This window comes from Heterodontus francisci, chromosome 6, assembly GCF_036365525.1.
Source record: "Heterodontus francisci isolate sHetFra1 chromosome 6, sHetFra1.hap1, whole genome shotgun sequence".
Lineage (NCBI taxonomy): Eukaryota > Metazoa > Chordata > Chondrichthyes > Heterodontiformes > Heterodontidae > Heterodontus > Heterodontus francisci.
The window spans coordinates 89,427,379-89,442,182 of NC_090376.1; the positions used below are offsets into that span (position 1 = coordinate 89,427,379).

General features: G+C 45.7%; 1 protein-coding gene across 1 annotated transcript in view; it reads left to right on the forward strand.

Annotated features, from left to right (window-relative positions):
• The window catches only part of LOC137370992 (piwi-like protein 4), a 157,235-nt gene that overhangs the window by 52,255 nt on the left and 90,176 nt on the right, over nucleotides 1-14,804 (forward strand). The window contains exon 4 of the mRNA XM_068032897.1: nucleotides 13,261-13,475. Coding sequence (XP_067888998.1) covers nucleotides 13,261-13,475 — 215 coding nt within the window. The remainder of the gene's footprint in view (nucleotides 1-13,260; nucleotides 13,476-14,804) is intronic.

Sequence of the window (14,804 nt, forward strand, 5' to 3'; positions counted from 1 at the left end):
GAACCCCTCTCCACCAGTGTTTAAAAGGGATTATCTACTATTTACAGGTTAGTTACTGGTTGATTTCTTCTGGTTGTTGCTATGATTCTACAAGTGTTTAGTGCTTTCTATAATTGTTTCAAGTTACAAAAGTCTAGAAGAAGTGGGGGTGTGGCAGGTGCTGAAGGACGTTTTGCTGACTTCAAGGATTCTGCACAAACCGGTTGTTCCCAGGCAAGGGCACATTAGTAAGATTTCCCCTTGGAATACAGCATGATTTGGAGAATGAACAGAGGCCACGTAGAGCAGGGCAAGTTGTGAGAAGAGAGAACGGGGAGAAGGAATCCTTATCTGAACAGGGTGTTAAGGGAGCAATTCTCCTACCTGAACCTCACCAAGGAACAATGTGTGCGAGGTCTGCACTTTAATAAAAACATCCTCATTTAAATCTGACACCTGCTGCAGCCACACCTGCAGCCTCAGAGCTGGGCAAGGACTGCATTACCAGTGGCCGTGAAGGTAACTGTGGTGATGAACTTTTATGTGTCTGGCTCCTTCCAAGCTGGAGCTTGTTATATTTGCAACATTTCGCAGTTTACTATCCACTGTTGTGTAAGGGAGGTCACTGAAGCTTTTATTCAAAGAGAAGTAACTACATTTCATTCTCCCTTGCCAGAGAGAAGCAGGTGGAGAGAGCACATGGCCTTGCTAGGATTGTAGGTTTCCCCATGGTGCAGGGTGCCACTGACTGCGCACACATCGCTTTGTGGGTGTCACATGTCAACAGCCCTAGAATGCAACTGAAAAGCATGCCACTCCCTCAACATACAGATAGTATGTGAGCATGGGCAACATCATGCAGGTCAATACCTGGTATTCTGGCAACAATCATGATGCCTTCATGCTGTGGCAGCTGCATTTCAGCCACCCTGAAAAACCAAAGAGTGGCTACTGGGCAACCAGGGCTCTCCCCTGACAACAGAGCTGTTTACTCTGGTGTGCAACCCATGCACATATGGGCAACATGCATACAATGAAAGCCATGTTGCCATTTAAAATGTGATGGAACATAGCATTGGTATATTGAAACAACATGTCCACTTCCTGAATCTCTTTGGAGGAGCCCTGCAGTACTGGGTGTCAAGATTCATGGTGGGTCTTCTGCACAAGTTTGCCATAATAAGGGGACAGCCCTTGCCACAAGCTATATGGTGAGCAGGAGCATGAGAAGGAGGAAGAAAGGGAAGTGGCAACCTAGCCAGCTGCTTTCTGCCCAGTTGTCCATGAAGAACTCATCCGAGTGCAATGTCAGTAAACTCAGCCCCAATTCCCCATTCACTAACAGTTGCAAACCTATTCTTCTCTCTTACTGCCATGACAGTGTCTGGTTGGCCACAATTTAAAAATAAATGCATGACAAAATAAACATTCCAAACTAAATTAATAAATGAAATCATTCCATATTGCATCCAAAAGTCAACTAACGACCCTTGTGCATTCCCTTAGTACATGTCTTTCACGTTCCTTTCCTGGTCTAGTGCTCCTACACAGTGCTACCCCAGTGGATTCAGCATGGCTGATGGAAGGCTACTGCCTTTCAGTGGGAGAAACCACAGAAGGGCTTTCAGGAGAACCTCAAGCAGCTCTGGGCCTAGAAGGCCTGGCTGCTACTGTACCATCTCGACATTGGCTGCAGTCTAGGCTGGCTGGCTGACAGGAAACAGCAAGACAGTGGCAGAGTGGCAGCTGTGGGAGGATAAATGCTCTCCTGTTGATCGAGGACAGCATGTTTGTGCCTTGTGAAGCCTCTGCCACTCCCTGGCACCTCAGCAAACCTAGTAATCTGCTGTAGTGCAGATTGCTAGGCTGCTTTGACCCCTTGAAAGCCCCTTTGCACTCTGTAATCCACGATCCTGATGTCAGCAAGCAGATCTTGCATGACAGTGGTTTGAGCTTCCACTGTAGCAGTCAGACATTGGGTGGCTGCTGCTTGTGCTGCATTGGAAGCTGCAGCATTGGCCGTCATGGTTAGGTCAACGTGTGGGAATGGAGCTGGCCAGCACTTACATGCTGAAATGATGGCTCCAAGCTCTGCGCAAATCCCTGTACCAAGTTGGTGTGGGACTTTTCCATTACATTGCAGGATTTCTGGCAGGCTTCCCAATGCACCAGGCATTTTGTTGTGCATATCTGCAACATTCTTCTATATGCTGCCCATCGAAATCCTTATCTGAGTCCTCTGCAGCAGAACCTGTATGCAACCTTGCCCTTTAAGGAGCTGTGCTAACTTTGCCCCCTGCCCTGGCTGCAGCCCACTTATGCCCAGTGTTTCACCATGTGTCGATCTCACCTCTAATCTATCCTCTAAGATTATGCAGTGTCAGTACCTGACTTGGTGGCTGCAAGTCTGAAATCAAGTAATGATACTGTGTCTTCTTCATCACTTCCTCCTTCTTCTTGTTCCTTCACTGCATGTCCAGCTTGCACCTCTTGTGTATCTGAAAGGAAATGGCACAAGGGTAAGATTGTGGTACGGGAGGGTTGGAAAAGAAGAGATGCATGCTTCCACCATCTGTAGCTTGTAAATCATAGGAGAATGTGGGATGAGGATATAAGAGGATTAGTAGGAGGATACGTTCATCTTCAATGGTTGTAACTCAACCACAAACCACAGCCTCTGTAATGGTCATCACAGTAATGTCCAGCACAGTCTCCTCAATGGAAGTCAGGACTTGCAAGCTCGCCTGTACCCCTCCTGTTAGCTCCTGCTGCCTCCGTTTGTGCACAAGCTTGTCCTGCTAGAGGAGGGAAGTGTGTCAGTGTTGTGCCGTTTGATTGATGTAGCTGTCCTGATTGAATAGTTGGCAGTGTCTGCAACCTGGCAGATGTGGGTGTGAGGCTTGTTAAATGTGTGAGTGAGGTGAACCATATAAATGTTAGGTGTGAGGCCTGATTGATAGAGATTGTTGGTAGGTGAGTGATAAGGGTGGGATGATTTGAGCAGTCGCTGAGGCTATTGGTACAGTTAGTAGAATACAGCATCTGGAAATGCATTCACTGACCTTGACCACTTGTGAGCTTATTGAACTTCTTGAGGCACTGCATCCAGGTCCTTAGGGCTTGACTCCTGGCATTGACCTCCAAAGTTATCCATGTTTCGAGGGCCACCTTCACCCCTGCAGATACAGGATGTATCTCCTTTCCACCACCTCCTCCATGACCTCCAGTGTAGTATCTAAAAACCTTGGAGCTCATGCTGTCCCCTATTGTCATATTCCTCATTCTTTCCCAGGTCAGATTCACTTACTGCACAACTTCTGGTACCTGCTCCAGCCACAATGCACGTCCCGTTTGAGATTCAGGCTAGCTTTAAGTGGTGGTAGCCACTTACGGTATTGGCTTCCAGCTGATGCATCCAGCCAATAATAGCACTGTTAGCACTGGTTGGTTGCAGAGCTCATTGAAATGAGCAGACAACACAAAGCTGGCATGCTGCCTGCTTTGGAATCAACAGGCTCATGTTAATCACGCATTGTGATCTCCGCATCCATTTTCGGGCATATCCAATTTAGCCCCCTTTATTTCCTTTTATATTCTTTGATAATTTGATTTATAAACTCTCTTTGCCTTTGATTTTTTTTAACTCCTCTCCTAAATGCTTCATATTCCCTTTTGTAAACTCTACTTTAGTATCTTAGTTACTTTTTATATGTATTTTCGGGTTCAATTTTCTCTTTAGTTCTTTATCCAAAATGGCCCATAATTAGCTTGTGTATTTTTTGCCTTTAGTAGATTACATTTACGAACATAAGAACATAAAAAACAGGAGCAGGAGTAGGCCATTCGGCCCCTCAAGCCTGCCCCGACATTCAATAAGATCATGGCTGATCTGCCCCAGACCTCAACTCCTCTTTCGTGCCAGCTCCTTGTAGCTCTCAACTCCCTGATATTTCAAAAATCTATCTACCTCCTCTTTAAATACTTTCAGTGATCTAGCCTCCACAACTCTCTGGGATAGAGAATTCCAGACATTCACTACCCTCTGAGAGAAGAAATTCCTTCGCACTTCAGTTTTAAATGAGTGTCCCCTTATTCTGTAACTATGTCCCCCTAGTTCAAGGTTCCCCCACTAGTGGGAACATCTTTTCAACATCTACCCTGTCAAGCCCCCTCAGAATCTTGTACATTTCAATAAGATCACCCCTCATTCTCTAAACTCTAATGAATAATGGCCTAACCTATTTAGTCGTTCTTGATAGGTCAACCTCTTCATCCCAGGAATCAGCCTAGTGAATCTCTTTTGAACTGCCTCCAATGCTAGTATATCCTTTCTTAAATATGGGGACTAAAACTGTACACAGTACTCCAGGTGTGGCCTCACCAACACCCTGTACAGTTGTAACAAGATTTCCCTACTTTTAAACTCCAACTCCCTAGCAATAAAGGCCAAAATTCCATTTGCCTTCTTAATTACTTGCTGCACCTGCATGCTAACTTTTTGTGTTTTGTGCACAAGAACACCCAGATCCCTCTGTGCTGCACTTTTTTGGAGCGCCTCTCTATTTAAATAATAGTCTGCCTTTTGATTCTTCCTACCAACGTGCACAACCTCACACTTTCCTACATTAAACTCCATCTGCCAAGTTTTTGCCCACTCACTCAACCTATCTATATCCCCTTGCAGATTCTTTATGTCCTCATCACAACATGCCCTCCCATCTATTTTTGTATCATCAGTAAATTTGGATATATTGTACATTGCCCCCTCCTCCAAGTCATTAATATAGATAGTAAATAGCACCTTATCAAATGCCTTCTGGAAATCTAAGTACACTACATCTACAGGTTCCCCTTTATCAACTCTGCTTGTTATATCCTCAAAGCGCTCTAGCAAATTTGTCAAACATGATTTCCCTTTCACAAAACAATGTTGACCCTTTGATTGCGTTAAGCTTTTCTAAATGTCCTGCTATTTCTTCCTCAGTAATGGACTCTAGCATTTTCCCAACGACTGATGTTAGGCTGACTGGCATATAGTTTCCTGCTTTTTGTCTCCCTCCCTTCTTTAACAGGAGCATCACATTAGTGGTTTTCCAATCCACTGGGACCCTTTTGGAATCCAGTGGGTTCTGGAATATTTCGACCAATGCCTCCACTATCTCTGCAGCCACTTCCTTTAAAATCCTTGGATGTAGGTCATCAGGTCCTGGCAGCTTGTCTGCCTTTAGTCCCATTAGTTTGTCAAATACTTTGTACCTCGTGATGGAGACTATTACAAGATCTTTCCTCCCATTAGCTCCTTGCTTATCTGATATCTGTGGAATGTTTATAGTATCCTCCACCGTGAAGACTGACGCAAAATATTGGTTTAAGTTATCTGCCATTTCCCTGTTCCCCGTTATCAATTCTCCAGTCGCATCCTCCAAGGGTCCCATGCTCACTTTAGCTACTCTCTTTTTATATACCCGTCGAAGCTCTTGCTGTTCGTTAGTTATTTCTCTTGAACGCTATTGATTACTCTTTTAAAAATTCCCACTACTTTTATGTCTTGTTTTTCAAGATTTTGTCCCAGTTTATTGTTTTTAGTAACATATTTCTTCATAGTTTGTTCTTTTCTAGTATCTTACCTTAGCTTTTGTCCTACTTATGTCATTCTCAATCCTAATCTTCAAACTTACCATGTTGTGATCACTACTACTAAGATGCTTCTTTACTATTATTTCTCATCTGCTCCAGTTCATTTCTGGATGGTGAAAGGTATCATCTCAGAGTCATAGAGTCATAATGGCACAGAAGGAGGCCATTTAGCCCATCAAGTCCATGCTGACTCTCTAGAGCAATCCAATCAGTCCCATTGCCTGGCTCTATCCCCATAGCCCTGTAAGTTTATTTCCCACAAGAATCCATCCAATTTCCCTTTTGAAATCATTCATCATCTCTGCTTCCACCACCCTCGTAGGCAGCGAGTTCCAGGTCATTACTAACTGCATAAATAAGTTCTTCCTCACATCCACCATGCATCTCCTGCCCAAGATCTCAAATCCGTGTCCCCTAGTCCTTGTACCATCAGCTAATGGGAATAGTTTTTTGTCTACCTTAGCTAAATCTGTCCTAACCTTGTACACCTCTATCAAATCTCCCCTCAACCTCCTTTGCTGCAAGGAGAACAACCCCAGCTTCTCTAACCTTACCTTACCCTCTGGTCCCTCTGTCCTGTACACTCTCTAGATCTAAGCCATTAAGTCTATTTTGCCTCTCCCTATCCCTTTTGCCAAAATGTATCACCTCACATTTCTCTATATTAAATTCTATCTGCCACTTGTCTGCCAATTCCACTAACCTATCTATGTCCTGTTGCAGTTGATTGGCATTATCCTCAGTCTGCCGCACCTCCAAGTTTGGTATCCTCAGCAAATTTTTAAATTTTAGCTCTGTATTCCAATATCCAAGTCATATATGTATATCAAAACAATCAGTGATCCTAACACTGACCCTTATAGAACACCACTGTCTGCCATCCTCCAATCTGAAAACCAACCTTTTACCACAACTTACTGTTTTCTGTCCTTAAGCCAATTTGCTATCCAGGCTGACACTGATGCTCCTATTCTATGGGCCTCAATTTTGTTAACCAGCCTTTTACATGGTACTTTGTCAAAAGCTTTCTTCAAATCCATATAGACAACTTCCATTGCTTTCCCTTCATCAACCTTCTCAGCTACTTCATCAAAAAGTCTATTAGATTAGTCAAGCACAATCTGCCTTTTACAAATCTGTGCTGGCTATCCTTAATTAACTCAAACCTCTCCCAGTGCCTGTTGATTTTTTCCCCCTGATTATTGTTTCTAAAACCGTACCCACCACAGGTGCTAAACTGCCTGGCCTGTAGTTACTATGAATGTCCTATACCCTTTGTTCCAAACAACAAGGGCTACTCTTGTCAGTAGGTTTAATGACCATGTTAGGGTTGGACCTGAGAGGACTGAGTGCTGCAGGTTCAGAGGGAGATAGGTTAGAGTGGGTGAGCAGGCTAGAAAAATTGAGACAGCTGATGCCATGCCTGCATTTCATGACGAAAGGATATACAGAGAGTCAGAGGCCAGAGGGAGGGGTTCAGATGGAATGAGAAATCTGAAGATGGGAGAAAGGGTCCTCTGTGCAGAAGGAAATCTCCTGGCCAAAGAAGGACCCGGAAGTGAAGGCGATGTAGGAAATGCTCAACATCGTTGCGACCTTGTAATTCATTAAGGTGGGTATGTAAAGGGATGAAGCTGAGGACTGATCGTTCAGTTAGAGAAGTAAAGATCAGAGGGAATAGTGAAAAAATGGCAAGGGGTGAGATTCGAAGGAGGGATGGGATCGGAGGAAAATGAGCTGGAAGAAAGATCTGGAGGGCTGTTGGTATCCAAGAGTTGTTGAAGCTTGCAGTTCATGATACTTGAAGGAAGGAAAAATGTTTTTGTTAAAGTGCAGGATGAGGTGAAAAATGAAATGGAAGTGTGGACGAGGACGCTTCTGAGATAGTGTGAATCGCTGCTGCTAAAGGGAGATCGAGAACATGATTGTGACAATGCATGGCATTGAGCGTGTATCTCAGGAAGTGGTAAGAGCAGTGGTATATGAGAAAGTTGTGGATAGATAAACCCATTGACTTTACAAGAGAGCAATAATTCCAAGGCACCAGACAATACTCTAACCTGTCAGTATATATTGGTAACTTTGTCTATTAGTGGAGACTAGCAGAGACTCTCGTATCATTGCGATCAAATTAGTATATTTAACCAATTCCATCAGCACATCCACCTCTCCCCTGACACGCCTCCCATGCTGTCCCCTCCCTTCCATGCCATTCCATCCTTCCCATGCCACCTCTCTGATGCCATCACCTCTCTCTCACTCCTTCAATGCCATCCTCATTCCATGGCATTCCATTCTTCCTGCAGTCATCGTATACTTAACCAATCCTATCATCGCATCCACTCCTCCCATGCCATTTCCATCCCCATGCTATTCCATTCTTCCTATGCCATCCCTCTCATGCCACTGCATCCCACCGTCCCTTGTTGTTTCCTCCCCCCCCCCCCCCCCCCCCCACCCACCAGCCACTCATGTGGAGTTTCCCCACACCTCGCAGCCCCAATCCCTCCAGCCAGGGTAACTTTGTTGTGGGGCTCCCCTTTTTGGCCACCAACCGTGGGCAGTGGCACATGTATCACACATTCGTTTCCGCATGCCCCACATGCCTCTGTGTGTGCCAGGCTTCATCCACCAAATAAACTTGCTAACCAATCAGAAAAGCACGGACAGACAAAAGTTGCATAATATTATAGATTGCAGTATTTGGCAATGTACAGATGAAGTTGATCAGTTGGTCTACACCAGGATTTTAGTTGAGCGGAGGAAGGGAAGGGTAGGGGTTTTCACCAACAGACCTAGGAAGTAATAGACATGATCACATTAAGATTTGTCTTATTTGTTGAGTTTTGATCTACTTGCTTAGAGGTTCTTTGTGCCCAGACATTAGAAGATAACCAAAAGCTCTGGGCGATGTTGCCAGAGCCCCCCACTTCATCCAACATGTTGTGGGGCCTAAGGGTTTAATGTGGTGTGAATACTATTGAGGTATGATAGATATGATGTATGACTTTTTTGATCCTTACAATTCAATCAGGAGTGGACAGGATAATTCTTCTGTGAAGCACCACTCTCGTGTTCTACTTACGCCTCCTAGTGTTGATCTTCCTAGAGGAGTACAGTTAGCTCATGGAAGTCAAGATAAGTCGTATAGGGAGACTGCCTTCATGTCAAGTGGGCTGAAGCTGATAAAGTCTAGTCTTTTAATAGATGAGTGGTCTTGGCTAGGTCTGTTGTCTGCAATAGGAAGAGTCAAACTTGTGAATAGCAGTAGAAAAGTCCTCAAGGTGACAGTAGCTTTTTAGAGAAGTATGGAGTTGGGCATAGCTTCCATTTATTAGTTGGGAGAGAGGCCATAGGCCCTTGTCACGTCAGCTCAAAAAGCCATATTCAATGTTGATGGGTTGAGCTGTGGAGGAAGTAGAGTGATATATTTCATTCCAAGCTCAGATCTGGGGAAGACCTTTGGGTATTTGGAAGGTTATATCTGGAGAGGATGGAAAAGGGTGATGGTGTTCCTAATCCATTGAGCCCTATTGTTGATCAGTTGAGACACTAGTCTATTTGTACAAAATATAGATCTGGGTCGTTGAGAAGTAGAAAAAGCGGCTAAATGGATATTTGACCTTTGCGCCTAGAGAGCTAGAAAACATTAAGGCTCGTGTGGTCGTTTGCTGTTCTAGAGAAAGTGAGATAACTGCTATTCCAGCAGTTCATGGTATACACATCTCAGAATATTTGGAATAAGTATTTTTTTTTTAAGATACTGAGCAGGATTTTCCTTCCAGGGGTGGGAAACTGATGTCGGGACTGTTTCCAGGTCCTGATCCTGCCACCGGGGAGAAGCAGTCGCAGCTACTGGTTTTCACTGGGGCGGACTGCTAATTGGCGGGTTGGGCGGCCGCGGGGGCAGGAATGGAGGTGAGACTGTGTGAGTATGGGCCCTATTTAAACCAAGTGTGGCAGCCATTACTGTGGCTGCTGTTTCATTGAATTACCTGCTGTTGGAAAGATGTCTCAGGAGAGGCAGATGCTTGGAACCCTGGGCACAGCAGCCCCTCAATTTGTGGATGCCGACCTGGAGGCTCTCCTCCAGTCTGAGAGGGAGAGAAAGGAAATCCTTTTCCCGGAGGGTGGCAAGAGGAGGCTACCCACCCAAACGAAGCAGAAGGAGTGTGGTGTGCAGAAACGGTCCAGTGTAGGAAGAGGTTCAATTACCTTATTTGCTCTAGTAAGGTGAATGCAATGCCGAACCCTCAGGACAGGTCTCTGGGTATTCACCCTTCAGACACTCCAGCTGAGGAGCCTGAGGGCGATTGCTGCTCCTGAACATGAGAAGAGTGTGTGCCAAGGGCATTTGCTGATCCCTCAGAATGGTTCAGAGCCATAGTGCTGCTGAGGACCTGCCAGCACAGAAACATGCAGCTTCTAATGAATAGAAGCAGTTGGCGTTGGCCAGAGGCTTGCAGTGCCTTATCTCCCTCTCTTTTATACTTGCAGGAGAAACAGGCACATAATGCCAATGAAAGGGGCCAGATGGACGGAGGACTTCCATACCTGCATCGCCAGGGTCGCTGTCCATGAGGAAATCAGACAAGCCAAGATGGGCATCCGCAGTAGAGATGGTGACTAGAGAGTGCATGGCACTCTACCCTGCCCAACAGCATATGGAAGACAAAGCTGCTTTGAGAAGCCTCAGCACATGAAGCTTCTGTTCTCCAAGGCTAATTCTCATGATCGCTTCTTGTGTCTCCCACAGGTGCAGATGTCAAAGCAATGAGACCAACTCCCTTACCATCACCAAGCCAAGTGCAGCCGCAGCAGAGTTGAGATCAAGCACCGCCACACCTTACAAGCGTACCCTCCATCAATGCAGATAAAGTCACCTCGGTGGGTCCTTATGCGTGGTTAGATAGGGTGACATTGGGTGATGATCACGGCACTAGTGTGCAGGAAAAGGGGCCAGTGGCAGAGACAGCTGTGGGCAGTACCCATAAGGGGATGGAGGACAGTCACAGCCCTGCTCAGCTGGGCACAGATGAAGTGCCACAGGAGTCGCAGGAAAGGAGGCTCCATTGAGACCAGCAGCAACAGATGTACTCCAGGATGTCAGAGTTCCCTGAAGCAGTGCAGGGTCATGGGCTGAGAATGGAGGAATTCATCCAGCTCATGTGCACCACAATGGCTTAGGGCTTTGAGTGCATGAGCTGCCCCATTGAGAGAGTGGCCAACCTCATGGAGAGCTGTATGTGGCAGCACATGGAGTGCATGCAGGAACTGCACACTGACATTCACAGGACGCATCCCAGACTGATCAGTAGCATTGATGGTGCAGGAATGGCTGAAGAGGATTCCAGTTTCTCCCCAGCTGATGACCTGCTCCAGCTATCACTTCCATGACGAGGACAACTGCCATGTGCATCTCAGCTGCAAGCAGAGACAAGTGAGCAAGCTTGCCTCCATCACTTCCAAGGCCACAAGGGGAGCGCCGCGTAGAAGTGGCCGAGAGGCCACCATGTCGGGCAGACTACTGAGTGAGTCACTAGTATCTCTCGTATGTGCACTTGTTGTCTTTTGGAGCACCATGTAAATATTGACACCTGAAGCCGGACGTGTGAACCTCATTTTATTAATGTGGTACAGGAGAAGAGGTCTAGGGGAGCAAGGGTCCATGAAGGATGATAATGAAACCTCTGGGCAGATGTCCTTCCTTCATTGGTGGTAAGAGTTGAGCTGCACCAGGCTGCATCTTCAATGGAAGTGTTTTCACAGGCAGCTAGTTCCATGCCATGCCCTTCCTCCTTGGGTAGAAGGGCTTAGCTGAAACAAGCCTGAGTCAGATGATTCATGATGTTGATGGCATCCTGATGAGATGCTCAAGCCCTCCCCCGGCTTCGGTCATCTCCTTGTGCAGCTGGGGCACCTCTGTGCTCTGCATCTTCCTCCTCTTGCGCATCTTGTTCTTTCTCTTCCTCTGATGAGCTGTGTCCATCTAGTGCATAACCGTCTTCAAGGCCACACCTCTCTGGAGGGCCATGTTCTGGAGAGCGCAGCAGATCATCACCATGTGTGAGACGTTTGCAGGAGTGTAGGGTGCTACCCGACCAGTCCAGGCACTGGAACCATATCCTCAGAGGCCCAGTGGCCTGCTCAGTGGGTTGTTCTAGTGAGAAGATGGCTGTGGTTATAGCACCTCTGTGCCTTTGTCTCTGGGTTATCCCTTGTTCCCTAGAATCTGTTCACGTCGTTTGGGTGATGGAATGAAGTGCTGTGGCACCCTGGACTGCTGAAAGATGAAGGAGTCATGGCAGCTGCCAGGAAAGCGAGCACATACATGCAGGAAGCTCTTGTTGTGGTCACAGTTCAGTTGAAAGTTGAGGGAATGGAAGCCCTTCCTGTTGATGAATCTTACTGGCTGGTCAGTTGGTGCCTTTATGATCACATGGGTACAATCGATGATGTCCTGCACCTGGGGGAATCCAGCAATAGAGAGGAAACCCACTGCTCCCTGTGCCTGTGAGGCACCATCTTTCAGGAATTGCACGTACTGCCCAGCTTTCACAAAGAGGGCAGTGATGTGCAGCCACTTGTGAGATGCCACCAAGGTCCGCAGCTAATCCCTGGATAAAGCTAGAGACGAAGAAGTTCAAGGCCACAGTGACCTTGACAGCTACTGGCGGTACATGGTGAGCAGTGCTGTGAGGTGTAAGCTCTTCCATGATGAGAGTACAAATCTTTGTGACCATCTGCTTGGATAGGCACAGTCTGCTACAGCACTGGTTCTCGGTCATCTTGAGGTAGCTCTGAGTTTGGCAGTAGATCCTATGCTGAGGGTATGGCATCTCTTGCCTTCCTGCCCCTCTACCCTCCTGATTCGCAGGGCTCTGCCCTTCCTGCTGAAGATGTTGCTCCTCACCACCACAGGACCCAATATCTGAGAGTTGTGCTCCCATTCCCAGTTGCTGCCTTCCTTGCACTCAGGTGGAATCGTAGTTGTGTTTGGAACACTTGCCACTTCCTCTTATGCCCCTGTGAGGCCAGAAAGGGTGATGATGTCCTGTGCTGCCCATGTACTTACTGACCACCCTCCATGCAACCTTCACTGATCCGATGGTACCTGTGTGCCAGTTGACGAGTCCCCCACTGCACCATTGTCTTTCATGGGGCCCACCCAATTTGTTATGGCAGCCATGATTGGCTCCCTGCTGTATTGCTGCCTCCATGCACCTGGTCTACTCCAGACAGCACTTGAAGCCCGTGCACCCCCGCCAAAATCTCAATGAGCTCTTTAACTACCTTAATTGGCAATGGATCGGGCAGATTCTCGGGGCCACCCTTCCCCCACTTGAGTGAAAGACGCCGTTGCTGGGAAACTGGAACACCAGTCAGTGCCAGTATATTCATCCCTCACCTGCCCCTGTTCCCACCTACAGCAGGACCTCAAATTTTAGCCTACTGACTCTGAGAAACCTGACCCTCTTTTTAATAATTTGATTTATCATGTACTCAATTGGACCAGAACCTGATAGATTGCAAGTATTTGAAGCCTACAGGATATTATCCACTATATGGAACTTTCCAATACTATATGAAGTATCTCTTAAACTTGATTCTGTCACTGAATTGTTTAATGTTGGAACTTTGCAGGTTCCAGCGGGATTCCAGTGAAGATCGTCACAAACCTTTTTGCCTTCAGATCACCCCCGAAATGGTGCCTGTACCAGTATCACGTGACCTTCATGCCTGACATTGAATCAAAACGTTTACGGATGGCACTGCTGTTCAGCCATAGTGATCTCTTAGGAAAGATTCGGGCATTTGATGGAGCTATGCTGTTCCTTCCAAATAAACTGCAGAACCAAGTAAGAAACATATTTTTGATCATGCTTACGAATGCTGATCTTTTAACATTGGGAAAATGTTATGAGTGGGATTTAGTGTCAAAAAGTGATCCAAAATGAAACCCATTTTCACACCTCTAGTTAAATTTCCTAATTAGTCAGTGATGGCATGGTAGCTCCCTTGCCACCAACACATATTTTAAAATAATGGGCATTATGGCAGAGTTTCTCTAATACACATAAGACAGGTTACCACAGAGCCAATGCAGACTATTAAGACAGTTGAGCTGTGTTTTTTGAGAATTAGCAATACTAAGTTAGATCAGAATTTTTATCAGCACCAGTGAGGCTCACTCCAATTAAGTTACACTTGAAAGGCCTGTACATACATAATTGTGTTAGCTCAAGGATATCAATTTTGTTTCAGAATAATGAATAACTGCAAAACAACGTGATTTAATGTTGTCTTGCTATGGTTACTTATTGTCAAAATTAACTGTCAACTTTAAAGTGGAGTCCTGCAATCAGTACTTCCTTGACATATGAGCATGGGTTTCTTGAAAAATAAAGCAATTTATTTAGCCTTCTAGCCCTGCCAGGTTAAATATCTCATTTTTCTTGTTGATGTCATCAGCACTGACCTATACTAATGTATTAAGGTAATTTACCTTCATTTACCATTCAAGGAATTGGCAGGCTACTACTGTTACAAGTGTCTGCGAGAGATAACTGTCCACTTTCCACTCAAAGGCATAGGTGAAAAAAATCACTTGCATGTACTCTTCAAAGGTTATTTAAAATAATTTTCAGTTATAGATGTTCCAGACCAAATTTACCATCATAACCAGCATCAGGTTTTATCTCTGCTTGGTCTGTTGTATCCATTGCCCTTTAGACTTCAGTAAAACCTTTCATCCTGATGGCATTTCTCCCACAGCTTCCTGTTATCTCTTCAGTGCCTGTCATTCTCATTTCATTTTTCCTTTTCCTTGTTTACCGATTCCTTCTCTCTCTCTTGCTCTCGCTCGCTCTCTCTCTCTCTCTCTCTCTCACATATGCATATACCACCATTTTGCCCTTATACATAACTGGCAAATTCAGATGAACATACGAATTAGGAGCAGGAGTAGGCCACTCGGCCCTCGAGCCTTTCAATAAGATCATGGCTGCTCTGATTGTAACCTCGACTCCACTTCCTGCCTGCCCCCGATAACCTTTCACTCTTGCTTAACAAGAATTTATTTACCTCCACTTTAAAAATATTTAAAGACTCTGTTTCCACCACCATTTGAAGAGTTCCAAAGACTCACAACCCTCTGAGAATTTCTCCTCATCTCTGCCTTAAATGGG